The sequence below is a fragment of the Nyctibius grandis genome, chromosome 7 (assembly GCF_013368605.1).
Source record: "Nyctibius grandis isolate bNycGra1 chromosome 7, bNycGra1.pri, whole genome shotgun sequence".
NCBI classification, from domain to species: domain Eukaryota; kingdom Metazoa; phylum Chordata; class Aves; order Nyctibiiformes; family Nyctibiidae; genus Nyctibius; species Nyctibius grandis.
In genome coordinates, this window is record NC_090664.1 from 18958197 (window position 1) to 18975391 (window position 17195).

Sequence of the window (17195 nt, forward strand, 5' to 3'; positions counted from 1 at the left end):
CAACAAAAACTTGGACTTGCGTATTTGGTACTGTGAGCAGCATCTTACTGTATTCCCTGGCAGGACAGACTGTGCAGGCAGCGCTCTTAACTTCTGGTGTGCTGATTTGAGTGTGAGAGAGGAATTTTAAAAGGATCCAGGAAGTAGCAAAATATTTTGAACAGCACTATTTATTTTTTAGTTCCTATCTTAATAGGTCAGGGTATGAGCTTTTCCGTTCTTAGTTGTGGTCATTGGTAGAGAGTTGCAATCTGGCGTTTTTCTTTTTTAAAAGTATCAAAAAGTATTTTTAATTGGGTCTTTTGCTAGTTTCTAGTTGCAGATGAGCATTTAATGAAGAGCTGTAATTATGGTAACTTGAACTATCTAGACTAACAATGAGAATGTGTAGTTGTAAAAGTATCTTGGAGGAGTGCACAATTTGGACCTATTAAAAACAATCTTAAATTTAAGACCTCCTCTCCAAAACTCTTGTAATATCTTGAGTCTCTAATCATAATCTTGAATCTCTAATCACATATAGTATTTAGTGGAAAATGGTGAATTTTGATGTATTAATAAAAGTACACAGAAATATTTGCATGTTTTTCCCTATTGAGAACACTTATATTCTCAGAGATTTAGAATGAGGAAAAATTTTAGTTTCCCATCTTTTATTATGTGCTATTTATAGCTAGTGTGATTCTTAAGATTTATAGCTTCAGGTTTTATCGATCAGATCTAGAGGAAATATTGTTTTAAAACTGCTTGCTTATTTTCCAGATGATTTATCTGTTTATAATTCTGTTCAACTTTGGAGTTGGGTTTTCCACTAGAAAGGTTCTGCTTGGTTGAATCTTATTTGTAATCTGTTTTTATTTTCAATTTAGAATGCAGCAAATTTGGGGGATAAAATTACAGGTTTTTGTGAGTTTGAAAGACTTTTCAGTATGATGAGAACATAAGATGAGTTATAACTTTTGAGTTTGGTACTAGTTATTTTAATTCAGTTTCATCCTTTGGATTATTAAGCACAGTGACTATCTGTGAGTTTTCTGTAAGTAAGAACTGTATATTGAAAAGACACGTGTATGTGTGTGTGTGCTTATATATATACACGCATGCAAGTTATATGTAAAATGTGTGTATATTTTTTTTTTTTTAAAATATGGTAGCTTATCTAATGCTAATGACAGTAAGCATATAATGGACAGTGAGAACAGTCCTTTGAAATCACTGTAGGAGGTCAGAGAGAAAATAAAACATTCCTGTATAAACAAATACTAATAATGAGAATCCCCCTAGTAAAACACCACTGCTGAGAAACACAGGCCTTGACCCAGCTCAGCATCTCCTGCCGGGCAGCTGCTGCCTGGAACCCAGCTTCAGGTGCTGGAGCAGAGCGTCTGGGAAGTCCTGTATTGGGCAAATGGGGGCAGTGGGACCTCGCAGAGAGCAGGTGAAGTCAGGATGGGCATAAATCATGAAACAGGCTGAGTGTGCCTTCAGACGCTTCCGCTGCTAACTGTTTATTGAAGGATTTTTATTACCCATCTAAATAACGATAATTATACCTCTCTCTTACTCAGAACATATCTCTAATAAGAATTGAGAGAGCTTTTGTAATTAGATAGAGGCATTTTAAATAGTTAATGGTTTTATTTAATTTGCTTTGTTTTCATTTTGCGTGAGGTATATGTAAATATATTTTTCGTACTTATGGGAGAGAAGAAAATAGTGTATAATCTCAGAGACTACTGGTAGCACTCATCTCTATTCTGTTTTCCCATGGAGTTCTAATAAAATACAGCTGTAAAACGAGAGCAAGATGTTTCTTTCTCCTCAAACTTTTGCTTGGACTTTTGTCCAGTGTGCGTGTCAATGTGCAGTATTGCTTTTTGTGTCTAGATAGTCTCTATACTAAACTTTCTTAATGTTTCCATCACAAACAGGAACCCTCATTTCCTGTGTGACCAGCCTGATGAAATGATGAGTCATGAGACTCTCCTGCTTTTTAAAGTGTTTAATTCATTTGAATTTCTTTACATCTGAAGAACAGCAGGAAAATTCTGTAAAGAATCCTATTTTTTGGAAGAGTGTTTGTGGTCCTGTGCAGACAGGAGCAGGTTCTGCCTGCTTAGAACTTAGAGCTATGCATCAGTTTTAATGTGGTGCTGAAGTATCTTGCCTGCAAGAAGGTCTAGGAGTTGGTTTTTAGAAGGGCATTATGTGAATAGCACAGGCAAATGTGTGAGAAAGCTAGCTTGAAAAACATAGAAAGCTAGCTTGTAAAACATCTTGCCACTAGACATGCTCAGGTTTTAATGAGGTATTTTTAAGGGAGTAGCTAGAGTTCAGCGCTACCATATGGGAATGTCCAGGGGTTATTTTTGTAAAGAATTGTCAGTTCTTAAAAATATGAATATTCATGTTATGTATCTGAAGGGATAAGAAGAAACTTCGCTGCAGGGAGTGTAGGGAAGCTTTTCCTGTACGAAAGCTTCTTCCACTTCTAAAGGATCTGATACGAGACTGTTTGCACCATGAGTCTGAAGCCTGACTGATTCCAGAAACTGAGAACTTTGGAGACCTAATTCTTCCAAGTGTTATGGAAACTTGCTGCAAGTTGTATATTGTAAAGAGTATCCACCAGCTACTCGAAGATTTAAATTCATAATATAGCAGTTATTTACTGTTAGTTAACTTCAATAAAGTTGTAGATTTCCTGTTCATTAGTGTGGAATGTTTTTCAAGCATGTCATCTGTAATGAACAATCAGATATCTTATTTCCCTTTTAGTGGTTTAGAGAGTGAATCATGTTTTTCAGCCTTAATATAAAGTGCATCCAAATGGTGTTGAGTTTCTCTTCTGGTGCAGAAACAGATTCAGAATGTTTTAAATACAAATCTGTGTAATTAGGCATTTTTCTTCAGAATCTAAACTCTTAATGAGAGAACCTTGCCAGTCCACAGAGGAATAATTCCTTGCTTCATGTTGATAACACCATTTAGCCTTTGCAAATGAGATTTTCGGATGTCTTGAGTCATTGCTCTTGCTAGAGTGGTACAAACAAACCTTCAATAGAGCTACAGGATAGTCTAACATCAGGAAATTGCTATTTGGTAAAGTGGATTCTGTGGATGGTAGCTCTCAAAGTTACCATTGCAAAGGGTAGGACTCTGTGAAAAGAAGAATGTGTTTACATGGCATGATGCTGACTTGTACAGGTAATGAGAAGTATTCTTTAGAGACTTAGTATGAATTAATATTGGTGTGGTGTGCTACTCAGGATAATATATCCTCCATCAGGTCTAGTAAGCTCGCCTGGCACTATGCTAATATGGTTACACAGTTTGCTAAACGAAGCAAACAAGCTTGGATGTCTGCATGGCAGTGTTTTTACCGTATTGCTTGTACACTGAATTTGTTTTACAGTAATTGGAGATTTGACAGACAAGTTTTGTTTCGGTCATTGTTATTTCTTTAACATTGGAAAATTGGCATTGATGTAGAGAACCATGAATAATTAGATCAGATTTAAATATGTTTCAAGAATTTTGTGTTTGAGTCTCCAGTGAGATTCTTAGTGATAATGATTTTGTAGATCACATCTGATTTGCCGTAGTAGTTTTAGTGATTATTACTTAAGATTGTAACCTTCAAAGTGTAATTGAAGTTCTGCATTTCCTGCTGCTTTTGCAAAACCAGCTAGAGGCAAAGTCTTGAATAGTTAGAGCTCACTGAGGTTACTCCTTGCAGTTGCTGTGCCTGTCATGCAAAGGATTGGTATTTGAGAACAGAACATCCCCACTGAAAGAGCAGAGAGAAGAAAAAAGCTCAGTAGACGTAATGTGCATTAACTTCCAACATCGACCCCGTCCTTAAAGAATGCATTGCTGGTAATAGCAAGATACGATTTGAATTTACTGATTATTTGCAGTAACTTTCTGGGTGAAAACTCTTCATACATACAGAACATTCCTTTGAACAAGACAATTTTCTCCACATTGCAAGTGGTTAAAGTTATCTTACATATCTACTGTGGAATATCTAATGCACTATCAGTAAACACCATCATTTCCTTCATACTGTTTGGCCCTTGTACAGAGGCTCTATGCAAGGTAGATACACCTTTCAGTTCCTTCAGTCTACTCTGATAAAGGATGGATGTGTATCAAAAACTGGGAAAAGAAAATATTCTCATTTGTTTGCTACATATTGTAGGGAGGGCTATCCCATAAATGCCCAAGGAGGAGGGCTCTCCTGGAATGTTGGTAGGTCGCTGTGGGGCCTGGAAAGGCTCATACTGCTGTCAGGTCTGAGGACAAATGAACTGGAAGTTCCTTTTGCAGTGAGGGATCTCTGGGTCCTTGCTCAAGAGTATGCCCCAAAAGTTCAGATACAATGTCTGTCTGGAATATGAAGTTTAAGGGGAATTTTCTCAGGCCTATGATATCAGCCTGTACCTTCCCGTCTCCAAAGCCAGTGGAATTCTGTTCTCTGTTCAGTCTTTATTAAAGTCCTACTTGATTATCATCCTTCTTGATCAGTAATTTCATTTCCGTTTTTATTTGCATGAAATACTAGTTGTATACATATGGGTATATGTAATTATGGTAACTTATAAATAAATTGCATGATGCTGACTTATTGCCTCAAAGGAGTGCAAATGTCTTGCTTTAGTTGCTGCTAGCTCTTCCTGTTACCTTCTAAGCTTATCCCCTATCCACTTAGCCTAAGGAACAGTGTAAATAAAATACTTTGATCCTAAGGTTACCAGCACTTTTGGAAGCCTTTTGATCCTCGCTAGTAGAGGTTTTCTGTTGGGTTTCTTTTGTGATAAATTTGGGGACTGACTTGCTGTTTTCTGTTGCAAACACTTATTGTTGGGTGGAGGGTTTTTTGACTCTCATCTTCATTCTTCAGAATAGATATATTCTGTGGGATTTTTCTTGCCTAACAAATTGTCTATGTATTAGCATAGATTGTGTTGTACGCTACTTTGAGTCAGAATAGAGTTCTGAATAGTGCAAAGGTCTGTTAACAGAAGGACTTTGCATATTGCAGCTAGGTGACCTTAATTTATGAAGCTATTTAACTTAACACGCACAACCAAAATGTTTTAGCTTGCTGCAAGAAGAGGTGCTAACATTAAACACACAACCTGAAAACCACATCTTTTCCTGTCACCAAGACGATGCAGTTAGTGAGACGAATACCTGATTTACATCAGACACGTATGGGGTTGTCATTCTTTGCAATGAAAAAGGCAGAAACCCCAGCTTTTCCGAACAAAAGTGTCGTTGGCCCGAACATAATGTGGTGGATTTAAACTGGGATGGAGATGTGCATACCTTTCCTAGTGTGGTGTGATCTTTCACTGGAGCATAAACAGAGCCTGTATTGTACTGTTTACTCTCTTGGCATATTTTCTTACTTGTGTCTTCAAATATTACAGATAGATGACAGAGTAAGAGGAGGCAGTCCCTGTCCCTCAGTCAGCCGGCTCTATAAGCACAGGTTGGGTTAACGCAACGTTCTCCACATTGCTGTCCTCTCATTATGGAAAGTTCGTCGTTTTCACAAACTGCTTTATTTTTTTCAAAAATAGTTTCAGAGTTATTTCTAATTTTTCTTATCAGCTTCTGCATTCAGATTAAAAGCCGGGGTTTTTTTTTCTGCCATACATACCAGGTAAATGTTTACAAATCATATACTTGGCATTTGGGAAGGGGAAAGCCAAGGGAAAGTATTTTTTTAATGAGATATTATTGTATCTGCTTTTTAAAATATAGCATAGTTTAGAGTGCTATAGAGGTTTGTGGGTTTTGGGTGGGCATTTTTTAATTTTAATGATGAAGTTTTTTGCTGTTTCCCCTCCACTCCCCCAGCAATGATATAGTATATTAACAAATAGTCTTGTCCCGAACAGTTGCTCTGTTTTAATTCCTGAGTTAAAGGAAGGAAAATAAATCCAAAATGTCTCAGCTGTACTGTGAGATCAAGTTGCTCTTGTCACAGGGTAGAGAACAGCTCTTTATTTGTTTGATGTATTGGGCAAGAATTCAGTAGCCTTTATTAGTGATAAATGGGACCAATTTCTTGATGTTGGAACTTCCAGTGAAAGGGAGCAGCTCACAAAACCTGCTCAGTTATTCAGGTCTTTATCCGATACCCAAATGGATGCTTGAGTTCACTCACAAGGAATCCTAGCCTTTATAACTTGGGCAAAAGAAGCTATGTAGACATTTTTATAGAATAGAGACCTAGGTTGAGCTTTTCTTCCAAGCTGTGCTTGTTCTGTACATGAGTTTGAAAACCCTAACTAGTGAGAATTATAACAGTGATAGCAACATTTACAAAACCTGCACAGAACATGCAAGGTTAAAGGGTATGAGAAGATGTGTATTTCCAAAAAGCACCCTGACTTAGTACTTGAAAAAAAAAAAAAATTGAAGAGAGATGTTTTTGAGGTGAATTACTTGGAAGTGGAGGAATACTCAGGTGTGTGTTTGTTTCAGAATTGGTCTCTTGAAATACTTGGCTACAAGTCAAAAGGTCTTCTTGCTGTGTACCTCTTCAGTTGTGAGAAATAAAAATGCAATGTCTACCAGAATACCTCAAGCCCTCTTGTCCTGTGGTGGTATTGATAATTTTTGACATTTAGGAGTAACATAACTTCTAACAAAAGTAGGAAAATTAACTTCATTCTCTTTTGTTGTTGGCAGACAAAATAATGGTCTTCCAGAAACCAAATGAAAAAAAAAAAACCCCCACTCTGTATTCTACAAAATTTTGTCTGTTTTCTTAGTAAAAAGGGATATTTTTGAAGATTTAATACTTCAAAAAGGCCAAAGCAAGGCATGCTCATGAACTGAATCTCACCATTTAAACATCTTAACCACATCAAAATAACTGGTGGGTTTTTGAGTGTACATCTGTAAATGAGAAGTTTTTACTCCCATTCTCTGATTAAGAGTTTAGCTGGCTGTGGGGTCCAGACATCATAATAACAGATGGGATTGAAGCTCAATAGGAGTTCCTTGCACTAAATGTGACTTACTTCTTTTTATTTTTGTGTGTCTCTTTTGGTGTCACTCTTTTAAGTGGACAGGGCTTCAAACGGTTACACTTGAACAGTGTTTTGTGCCTAATGCTTGTGCTATAAGACAGCTGGCATTTGAAGAGTTAATTTTATGCAAAGTTGTCCAGAATGGTGGTGTTTAACAATATGAATTGTTCTGAACTTCAGTTTCCTTTTTTGCCAGTCTTTTTTTGTAGTGTAGTACCAACTTGCATTCAAAATTACACTTCCCTAAGTTGCTGTGGACATTAAAGTTTGGGGCTCAATAAAAGTTAAACCAGCAGATTTTCTTCCATCCCCTTCCTGTCAAGTTGTTCTACTGAGTGCCAGTGCTAAAGACCAGATAGCCTTTTGGACAAGAGCACTTTGGTATCTGATGTTTGCTCATGTAACTTGAATTCTTGATATTATTTGTACAATTTTTATTAAAGGTATTTCCAGGTGTCACTTAAAAACAAATACTAGAAAGATACAACTGAGCTATCTTGTTTTTAAAAAGGAGTTTTTAATAAGAGGTGGTTGAATATAAGTGAATATTCCAATATAACATGTCACTATAATATATATGAATGCTTGATGTTTTTTCTGTGCAAACTTAGTGTTAATGATTCCCAGCAGATTGCTCTTACTGTTCAGGTGTTTTAGAAAGGAACCAAACTTTCAATGTGCTGCTTATTTAGAAGTTTTTATTTTGAGTGTAATGAATTGTGTGTAATGGTTCAGTGTGGATAGAGCTTTTTATCAATTTTAGTTTTGTTATTTGAGTAGAATCAAATAATCATTAGCTGAATGGGAAGTAAATTATTTTCCATGGATTTTAGTGCTGTTCTGTGAACTTGAACTTCAAATTCAATTGCAGAAGTTCCATTTTAAAAATGCCCGGAGGCATCAGGTTAAATGAGGATGCTTACGGAATTGCAAAGTATGTCGAGACACCAAAGCCATGCAGCGTCAATTCTTCCCCGCCTCCTCGTTGGTGGGGATTCCCATTTATCTTTGTGTCCATGTAATGTGGAATGGTATGTGATGGGCAGTGTTGTTATGCTGTCCTCTAGGTGAAGGTAAAACTCAAATGTTTGACCTGGTATTTTTCTGTAAGACTTCAAATACACTCCAGGTTTCATGTTAGGGAAGAAACATGATTGCCTTGGGTGTTCCAATAGCCAGAAAAGGAAGGCACAGCTGTTCTGTTATGAAGTGCATTACAGTTGGTCACCATTGTTATAGACTCTAAAACTACAGTTTAGGATGTTTCTGCGATTCCTGCCCCCCCCCCCCCCCCCGGTAAAACTCTTACTATGGCAGATACCTCATTGTCCCAAAGAAGGAGGTTTCCTCACTAATGTTCATTCTGTTCTTGTTTATTCATTTATCATGGTGGAAATGTGGATATAGCTCAGAAGTTTTTATAGCCAAATTTCTTAGCCTTTTATCACTGCTGTTAGCGACAAAATCAGAATAGATAAGATTGTCCATTTCTGTAGTTTTTAGCACCACTCAGCGTGGGTTCCTCCCTCTTTTGCCCCTTCACTCAGACCCGAGTTAAACTTCTGTCCAGTTTCTGAAATGTGCCCATATGCAAAACCTGAACAGCTCTATGGTTTGTCCATTTGCAGTTGTTGAGCATTTGATTTTGTTTTGGAAAAGCAAATTTTGGAGAGTTAGTGTCTCCTTTGCAATTATGTAGCTAATAGTCTTTTTTCCTAACATCCTAAAAGTACTGTGCTTGCCGGTTGCTTTGTGTGTCAGTGTAGAGCCACTAAAAATTACTTGGTTATGGGATTTTTGGTTTTAATTTTTTTTTTTGTGTCAATTCAGAAAATCGTGAGCTTGTGCTCTCGGAACATGCGTGCTTACAGTGACGCTTACATGTTTATATAAACTCTTGGTTTTTCCTAAAATGGTGCTCTTGTGACCTTTTTCCTAGTTGCTTTGTGGTTCTCTGACTTACCTTTTATTTTCCACTGTATATCTACCACTGCCATCTAATTTTTATAAGGTCTCCACAAGCTATAGTGGCACCCACAAGTAAATGATTTAGTGGTTTAATCCACAGTGTGGCAGTTTTTATTATCTAGAATCAAGTCAAAGAGCATGCACTATTAAATTGGTACTGAAGATCTTAACTAGAAACAACATGAATTTAGCAGATTATGGCTGAAGTGACCCTCATTGCTGAAGACACTTCTTTTATCCTACAAGACAAGGTCTCCAGAGTCATGGGTTACTGCTGTCATAATAAGAAGGAGGACAAAGATTCCTCCTCAGTTTTTTGTCATTGCTTGGAAGTCTAGATTTGTTCTGTCCTAATAGATGGCATGAAGAGGATATGTCCTGAAATGTAATGTGCAGTGATAAAGTCTTATTAGTAAAAGTTTAATGCTGGGCTTTCAAAAAACATTTCTTTCAAGTGCAATAGAAGTGTCGATGCAAATCGTAGCAGTAGCATTAGTTGAATAAATTAATGGATTCAGCATGACAAATCCAGTCATTTCAACTATGATATACCTATCATCTGGCTTCAGAGGATATTTTGTGGTTAGCTATGTAATACGTATTATTTTTTGTGGTTAATGGCATGCTTTCCTCCTGGTTTTAAGCATGCAGAAGACCATTATTGTACCTTGTTAGGCTTGCTCGCTATATTGGAGCTGCATCTTAAATTTGAAACATAGTGAGAAAATAGAGGTCTGCTTCTAAAAATTATATTAGCCAAAATTAGAAATTCGTTAATTTTCTGACAAAATGTGAAGTTCTGAGAATTGGAGTTAAGAAATACTGGGGAAAAAGTCTGAAGAAATAGAAGATTAATTAAACTCAAAGTAGGGATATGAAATTAATTTGTCACAGATTTACAAGTTTTGAAAGCCTAATACTTAATGTTTTTCTTCTACTTTCAGTTGAGAATAATACAACTAATTTTCAAGTTCCAGTTATGTGTTTTTAAGATAGCACGTTGTGGTTGGACATACTTCCAAGGAGTTAGTGGCCTCAGTTATAGAATTATTTCTATTTTGTACCTAATTATGTACCTAAACTAAACTTTTTTGAAGTTTAAAGTTGGAATGTAAAAAGCCAAATATTTAAATGTGTTATTTTTTGTGTGAAGGAACAAAAAAAATTATTTGGAGTAGACAGTTATTCTTCCTTACAAAGTGACAATTCTAAAAACTGTAGCAAAATCTGCAAATAATATACATTGTTCTAGTGACTCTCAAGTGTAGCACTGGGACTTCACGCTGGGAGAGACCTCTGTGGTATTGGACACTGTCAAAGAGTTGGAAATATTTTGTTATTGTGTTCTTACACGTTATCTGTGAACCCAGGAATTACAAATCGTGCTGGTTGAGTAGTCCCCTCTCTGTAACGTAACTGGAAAATGCACTAAGTGTTGTGTTATGTTTAAAAATAGTTACTCTTACAAGAGATATTTATTGAAGATATTACAGGGTATGTAGGAATTGAAACACTTTCAAGATTTATGAGTGTGTATTTGGGGTTGATTTCTGCCAGGAACAGATGGTGTTGAAGCAGACAGCTGACAAGTGATAGAGCACAGAACACCTATTAAATGAGATCTTTTAAATGAGATTACAAAATGATGAGAGTGTTTTAAAGTGTTATTGCAAAACTTGGTGTTGAAGAGCAGATAAGATAAAGAGTTTTTATGAAGGGGGAAGTTGCATTCGTGCTTTTCCAAAAAAAAACTTTAATTCAAAGATTTTTGGATCAGTAAATGTTGAACTGTTTGAAGGGCAAATTGAAGTTACATTGTAATATACTCTTGGGGAAGCCATAGTCAGGATATGACAGTCTTACTGGATATGTATGGGACAACAGAGGCTAGATGCCTTAAAGGCTAGATGCCTTTAAGGCATCTGGCTCCTTAAAACTCACTGTAGTTCTATGTCTTTATTCTGTATCAATTGCCAAGATAGAACCCAAAGAAGGAATAAATTGTTATATCTCAAAGAATACTTACTACTTTAAAAAGAGGTAGATTTGAATGCTGCATGTTTAAATTAGCCATAGATTTGTCCATTGCATTTTGAACCATGAAATAACCAGTGAAACAGTTAAAGCCTGTGCTTAAGGTAAAGTGAAACAAAGGCGGCATTACCCTTGTTCGAGGTTTGGTAAAGTAGAAGGGAGTTATGAAGAAGCTTGTAGAATCACAGAATAGTTTGGATTGGAAGGGACCTTTAAAGGTCATCTAGTCCAGCCCCCCTGCAGTGAGCAGGGACATCTTCCACTAGATCAGGTTGCTCAGAGCCCCGTCCAGCCTGACCTTGAATGTTTCCAGGGATGGGGCATCTACCACCTCTCTGGGCAAACTGTTCCAGTGTAGCACCACTATCCCTGTCACTTTATTCTGAATTTGGTTTTAACAGAGCCATAAGGCCTTCTCCTATGCATTTCTCATGTCGTAATCCTTATAGAAACTCCTGTGTAGATGAAATGTTTGGGAAACTTGAGAAATTGAAGGATTACATGTTTTTTTCTGTAATGCAGTCCAAAGGCACATACAAATACTATGTTAGGGTTTTTGTGACACAGAGCTGTCAATCTGAAAACTGATTCCTTAAGGTCCGAGCCCTTTTATTGCTTTTTAGTTTGTTGACAGCATTAACCAATATCTGGAATTGAACTTTGGAGTTTCTTATTAGGAATATAAATTTCTTTGTCGTTTCTACTGGAATACTGACATTCTCTTTCAGCTGTGTAAAACCTGCCTAATGCAATTAGTTTGATGTTTCCTTACTAACATTACAGCTGATTTAAAGTTGTAATAGTCCTATTTGCCTTGCAGATTTTTGAATTAGAAAATGAAGATGGCACAACACTTGCTTTTCTGTGTTGTCAAATACCTCAGGAATACTGCAATATTTGGAATTAAATAGTACCGACACTTAAATTTTTACATTCTGTGTAACAGAGACTTTTTGTGTACAAACTCTTTTCTCTTGAAATGTTTCCTTTAGTGTCATTTAAGCTTATCAAATTAAAGGAACAACACTAGGGCCAGTATTTATATTCATATGATAGACCAGTGCTGTAAGATGTCTGCTTCCAAAGTTGCTTGTTAAAACTGAAAGCTTGATTAGTGTTATTTGCTCTAATGCTTTATATGCAGTACTTTGTATTTGCAGATTAAATTTGTTCATCAAGTGATTACTGTTTTTAATAAAAAGTAGTTGATCTGTATAGCAGTATTTTAGTAGCATTTAAAATACAGAATTCTCTTTCATTTTACTCAAATGCCATTTATTAAAATTCACGAATAAAATGTAAGACTTCAGATGGAACAAAATTAGAATTTTCTTTTAATGGAAGCAAAGACTTTTGCATACTGATGAGAGCTTGCTGAATGCAGCATTTCTGCTTTTGTAAGAAGTTCTGAAAAACAAGTTGTTATATACTAAACCAAAAGCTTTCTCATAGAAAAGTTAAATTTAAAAAGTAATGTTTGGAAGGATCAAGAAGTGCCAGCTGTGTAACTGGGGCTGGGGGGGAAACTCAGAGCTTCTGCCAAAGCACCCTCAGCATGCAAAATACTTGTGGTCAGTAGAGACCCTGGGGCTTGGGATTGTTGAAATACCGAGCTCTGGGGTTGACCCAGAGAGGACAAGCTGTGAGCATCCCAGCTGCCCCGGTGCTGTAGAGCAGGGAGGTTTCCACCCCCTCTTGGCATACAGACCCTCCCAGTTTGTACTCCCCACTGCGGAACTGAGAGTTGGGTTTTGAGTATTTTTAAGCTGTCAGCTTTAGAGCATCAAAACTGAAATATTTGCATGACTGGAAACACACAGCTTGGAAACGTAGGAGCTCTGGAGTGGAAATGTTGCTTGTGTTTGAGCTGCTTTCATGTCTGTATCTTAGTGGTTTCAGGATGATCTACAGTTTCCATTAGTAGAGGTTTGATTTTTGGAGAAGTGCGGCTTGAATTTATCAGAAATTTGGACCATCGGTGTTTCGGGAAAATATATTTGGGATTTGATGATTAGCATTTTTCTAGACAAACAGCTCCCTCCTCTCCACCATTTCACTGTAAGATTTTTGTATTGATTATGTCAGATTGGTTACCTGCATGACTTCACTCACTGAGATGTTAAAAACAGGAGAGGAAAAAAAGTAAAACCAAACCAAACCAGCACTACAACAAATGTGATGAAACTTTTTATAATAATGAGTTTTGCCCTTAAGTGGGGAATGCAGTTTTTGCTTGTGTTCCTGAGTGAATACTGCCTGTACAGAAGGATGTGCTCATGGCCCATCTTATTTTCTCTAATTCTACAATGAAATTGCAGACACTATAATATCATATTTATTTTTCTGTGTTCCTTAAACTGTAGGTTATAGTCCCCTTAGCATTACCAAAAAGGCTTAAATGGGGTTGCAAAATAACAGCTAGCTATAGTAATAACTCCACTCCTCCAGACTGGAGGAATGAAAACTGATTTTCATTGCTGACTGGTCTTTACTCCCCTTTTGGCTGGGGAAGCAAGTTCAATATATGTATTACTTTTTCCCTTGTGCTTCCTCTGTGCCTTTTAAATTTTTTTTCCCCTAGATGGCAAGTCCTCAGTGTCAGGGGCCATCTTATTTTGTCGTAAATGTGTAATCTGCAATTGAGACATACTGGCAAGTAATTGGTACGGTGAGTCATTATGTGGTGCTAATGATAAATAAGTAGTATTGATTCCTTATTCAGAGTGCATTGACATCAGGTTTACGCTGCTCAATTTTGAACTACTTGTGTGTAATTCAAAAAATTGTGTTAGGAAACATTGATATGATGGTGACTAACTTCGACTTTTTCTGAGCAGGGACTAAATGGGGAGTAGGCTGTTCGGGGCAAGGGGTTGCGTGTGTGGTGGTGTTGGCTCGAGGTGGTGGGGGTTGAATGTTCTAAGTTCTGAAATTGTCTTTTATGTTTTAGAAGTGACTTCTTGGGTCTCAGCTCTAGTTTTTGGCAAGGGAGAGGAATGCTTTTCACAATAAAATGTCAATTAAAATGTGTGTTAATTTTACCATAGTTGTGACACGAGAGTTGACTTAATAGAAATGTCTTGCAACTTAAAATTTCTTACTGTTTATAATCTTCATCTCTCACCACTGGTGTATTTAAAACTCTACTAAAAAGATGTAGACATCTAAAAAGAGCTAAGGCCAGAACCACAATGCTGACTGATGATCCATCTCTTTTCTGATTTCTCAGCAGCCTTCCCTCAGAGAGCAAACTGGTTGGTTCTTGTTCATTTCTGTCACTCACTGTGATGTGAAAGTGATCTTTTTTTTTCTGATTAAGCTATAAACTGGTGCAGGGAAATTGGCACTGACCCTGAAAGAGTTGAGAACTATTTTGTGTTAGTCTTTCAAAAGTGAATCTTGATCAGTATCTATCATGTATGACTAAGTAAGTTCTCTTGCTTCTACCTTCAAAAGGACCTTAGATCAGCCTGACCTAATCAAAAGTGCTGGGACTTACTTGCATCCCCCAGAGTGTTTTCTACAAAATAAATTGCATCTCTTCCTTCTCTTTGCTTATCTACAGGAAACAAAACAGTTGAAATAGGATTTCAGTATTTTTGCTCCTACTCACTCCAGCTGCTTTTCTATTTTCTGTTTAAAAAATAACTGCTGAAACTAACCTTAAACTTTCCAAATAAAATGTTTCTCACTAATTGTTGCATATGAAGGTGACACACCATTTTTAACTGTGTAGGACAGGCTCAAGTTCCTGTCTCTGGAGACAAGTGAATGGTGACTTCTAACTGATGGGTTGATCTAAAGATGTGATAAGCATCTGTCAATCTGTGTATGTCAGGAAAACGCTAGTTGACTATGTAGGTATTAAGAGTTCTTTAGGGAGAAGCATGCTTGTCTTAATAAATGTGGCTAACAACTTTAGAGTAATTGTATTTTTATAAAATATAAAATGTACAATATTTGGAAGATGCACTTTTATGCAGTTTTTTTATAACTCATACAGAATGCTAAAACATACTTTTTTATTTTAAATAAAACCTTTTTTCCCCCCTCTTACCACAGGATAATGAGAAAAGGACCCCTTTACATGCTGCTGCCTATCTGGGAGATGCAGAAATTATTGAACTACTTATTTTATCTGGTATGTTCTGTTCCTGTTAATGGAAAAAAAAAATAACTATGCACATCCAAAGAAATACTTATGTACCTCTTAGTCTGTGTAGCTTTTATTGAGATATTTAATGTACTAGAAATTAAAGATGTTTGTACTGAAATTTTGTTTTCCAGACTTATCAGTGTTATAATACTGTATAGTTCTGCTCTAAAATGTTTCTTTGTAGAAAGCTTTCTCAGTTATAGCTATTTTTATTTGTAGCTTGATCAGCTTTAGGTAGTTTAACTCTAGTTTAAAGAATTAATAGTGTATATGTTATAGGTAGATGTTAGCAGCTTCGGTTCAATTAAAGTTGAATGTAGAAGATGGCATCCAGAGTTGGTTATATTATTAAGTATCCTTTGCTGTTGGCTTAAACACACAGAATATAGTTAGGATCAGCTGAAAATTTTAAAAACTCTTGTCTTTTTCTATTTATTTGTACTAAAACAAAGTGCAAGTTCTGTAAAACAGTATGCTTCCATCTTTAAAAAAAAAAAAGTGTAGAAAACCAAGAAACTCCAAACAAAAATTTGAAAGCAAAACTTCATGACTGAGATACTGAATTGATTGTCTCTGATCTTGGACAAATCTACCCATCAGGTAGCTTGAGGCTGAACTCATGATACGGAGCTTTAAGGTTAAATAGAAAGACTGAAACTTGTAACAGTCCCCCAGAACTTCTTTAATCTTCAGTCTGCTTGATAGCACACCTTACCTGTGCAAAGCTGGCTATTTCCACCCCCCATCAACCTTTAATAACAAATGTTGCTTTAAGGAAATGTCACTGTTAAGATTGTAGGAGTCACTTCCAGACTTCCAATTGAAATTACCAGACGCAATTTAATTTGTTTATAATTTAGCAAGATATAATCTTATCATTATATATATGTCTTCTCTCTATGTAATTATATATACTTATAATTAACATCATATTATGTGTTTTGTATATATGTATATATTTCTCATGGAAATATTCTATACTGATAATTTGTCCAGAAAAGTTCACCTGTATTGCTGAGAAGATGCTATTTTTCCCTGTCAAGAAGACCAAGTTCTGGTGACTTGAAAATACATAATGACCCCTTTCTTCTGAAAAGGAAACTTGGATTTGGCAAGGATATTTCTTTCTGTTTGGGTTTTCACATGATTAAAACAAAACCAAACAAAAACTCAAAACAGCTAACCATGTTATGAACTTCACAAAGTTGTAGTCAGCTACTTCTGGGAGTTGATTGTTTTGGGTGAACACAGTTCAGTTACTAGAACTGTGATAGAAGAAAATCTCTCTCTCGGGCAAAGGACTTATGGAAGGAGCGAGATTCTAATTCAGATATTAATGAAACAAAATCCTGATTGGAGGATGGCAGTAGGGGAAGAAAGGTTAGTCATGCTATTTGGGCACATAACCTGGGGATGAGCGTAAGAAAAACTGGAGAATGAAGGAAGGAAGAACTAAGAATTAGGGCTGTATGAATAGTCCAAAGTTGAGCTGTTGCATGAAGGAGAGGTTGTGGGGTGCTGCTGTGTCTGGAGATTGTTCAGGAGGACTGGGAGGCATGGATATGTCTCAGATGAAATGTATTTAATGAAAATGAAGATTTACTTACATGAGACAACATATTAAACAGTTGCAAAATCAAAAGCTTCGAAAGCTATGGAATACGTAGGCAATATCAGTCTAACCTCGCTGTGCTCATGTGCTATGCTGTCGACCTCAATTACGCGTTTGTGCCTTTCTGTAGAATCACAGCCTCATGAATTTCACAGGGAGCGGCTGTGCTGGGAATGAAGCGGGGTGGTACAGTGAAGGAGGCACAGATGCCAGCTGTTGATGCATTTGTAAGTGAATGGAGAGGCATTAATTGCAGGATGAGAAAGCGATGTCTGCATGTTAAGGCTGTTCAGTTGGAAAGACTGTGCTGTACTTGGGCACTAACCTGTATATTACCTGCTTGCAAGCTGTGGTTTTAGGCAAGCAGCTTAAA

At 36.7% G+C, this 17195-nt stretch overlaps 1 protein-coding gene across 3 annotated transcripts in view; it reads left to right on the forward strand.

Annotated features, from left to right (window-relative positions):
• ANKRD28 (ankyrin repeat domain 28) overlaps window positions 1-17195 on the forward strand; it is a 137593-nt gene that overhangs the window by 56152 nt on the left and 64246 nt on the right. For all 3 annotated transcript variants that reach the window (XM_068404498.1, XM_068404497.1, XM_068404499.1), the window contains one exon: window positions 15117-15195. In XM_068404498.1, coding sequence (XP_068260599.1) covers window positions 15117-15195 — 79 coding nt within the window. The remainder of the gene's footprint in view (window positions 1-15116; window positions 15196-17195) is intronic.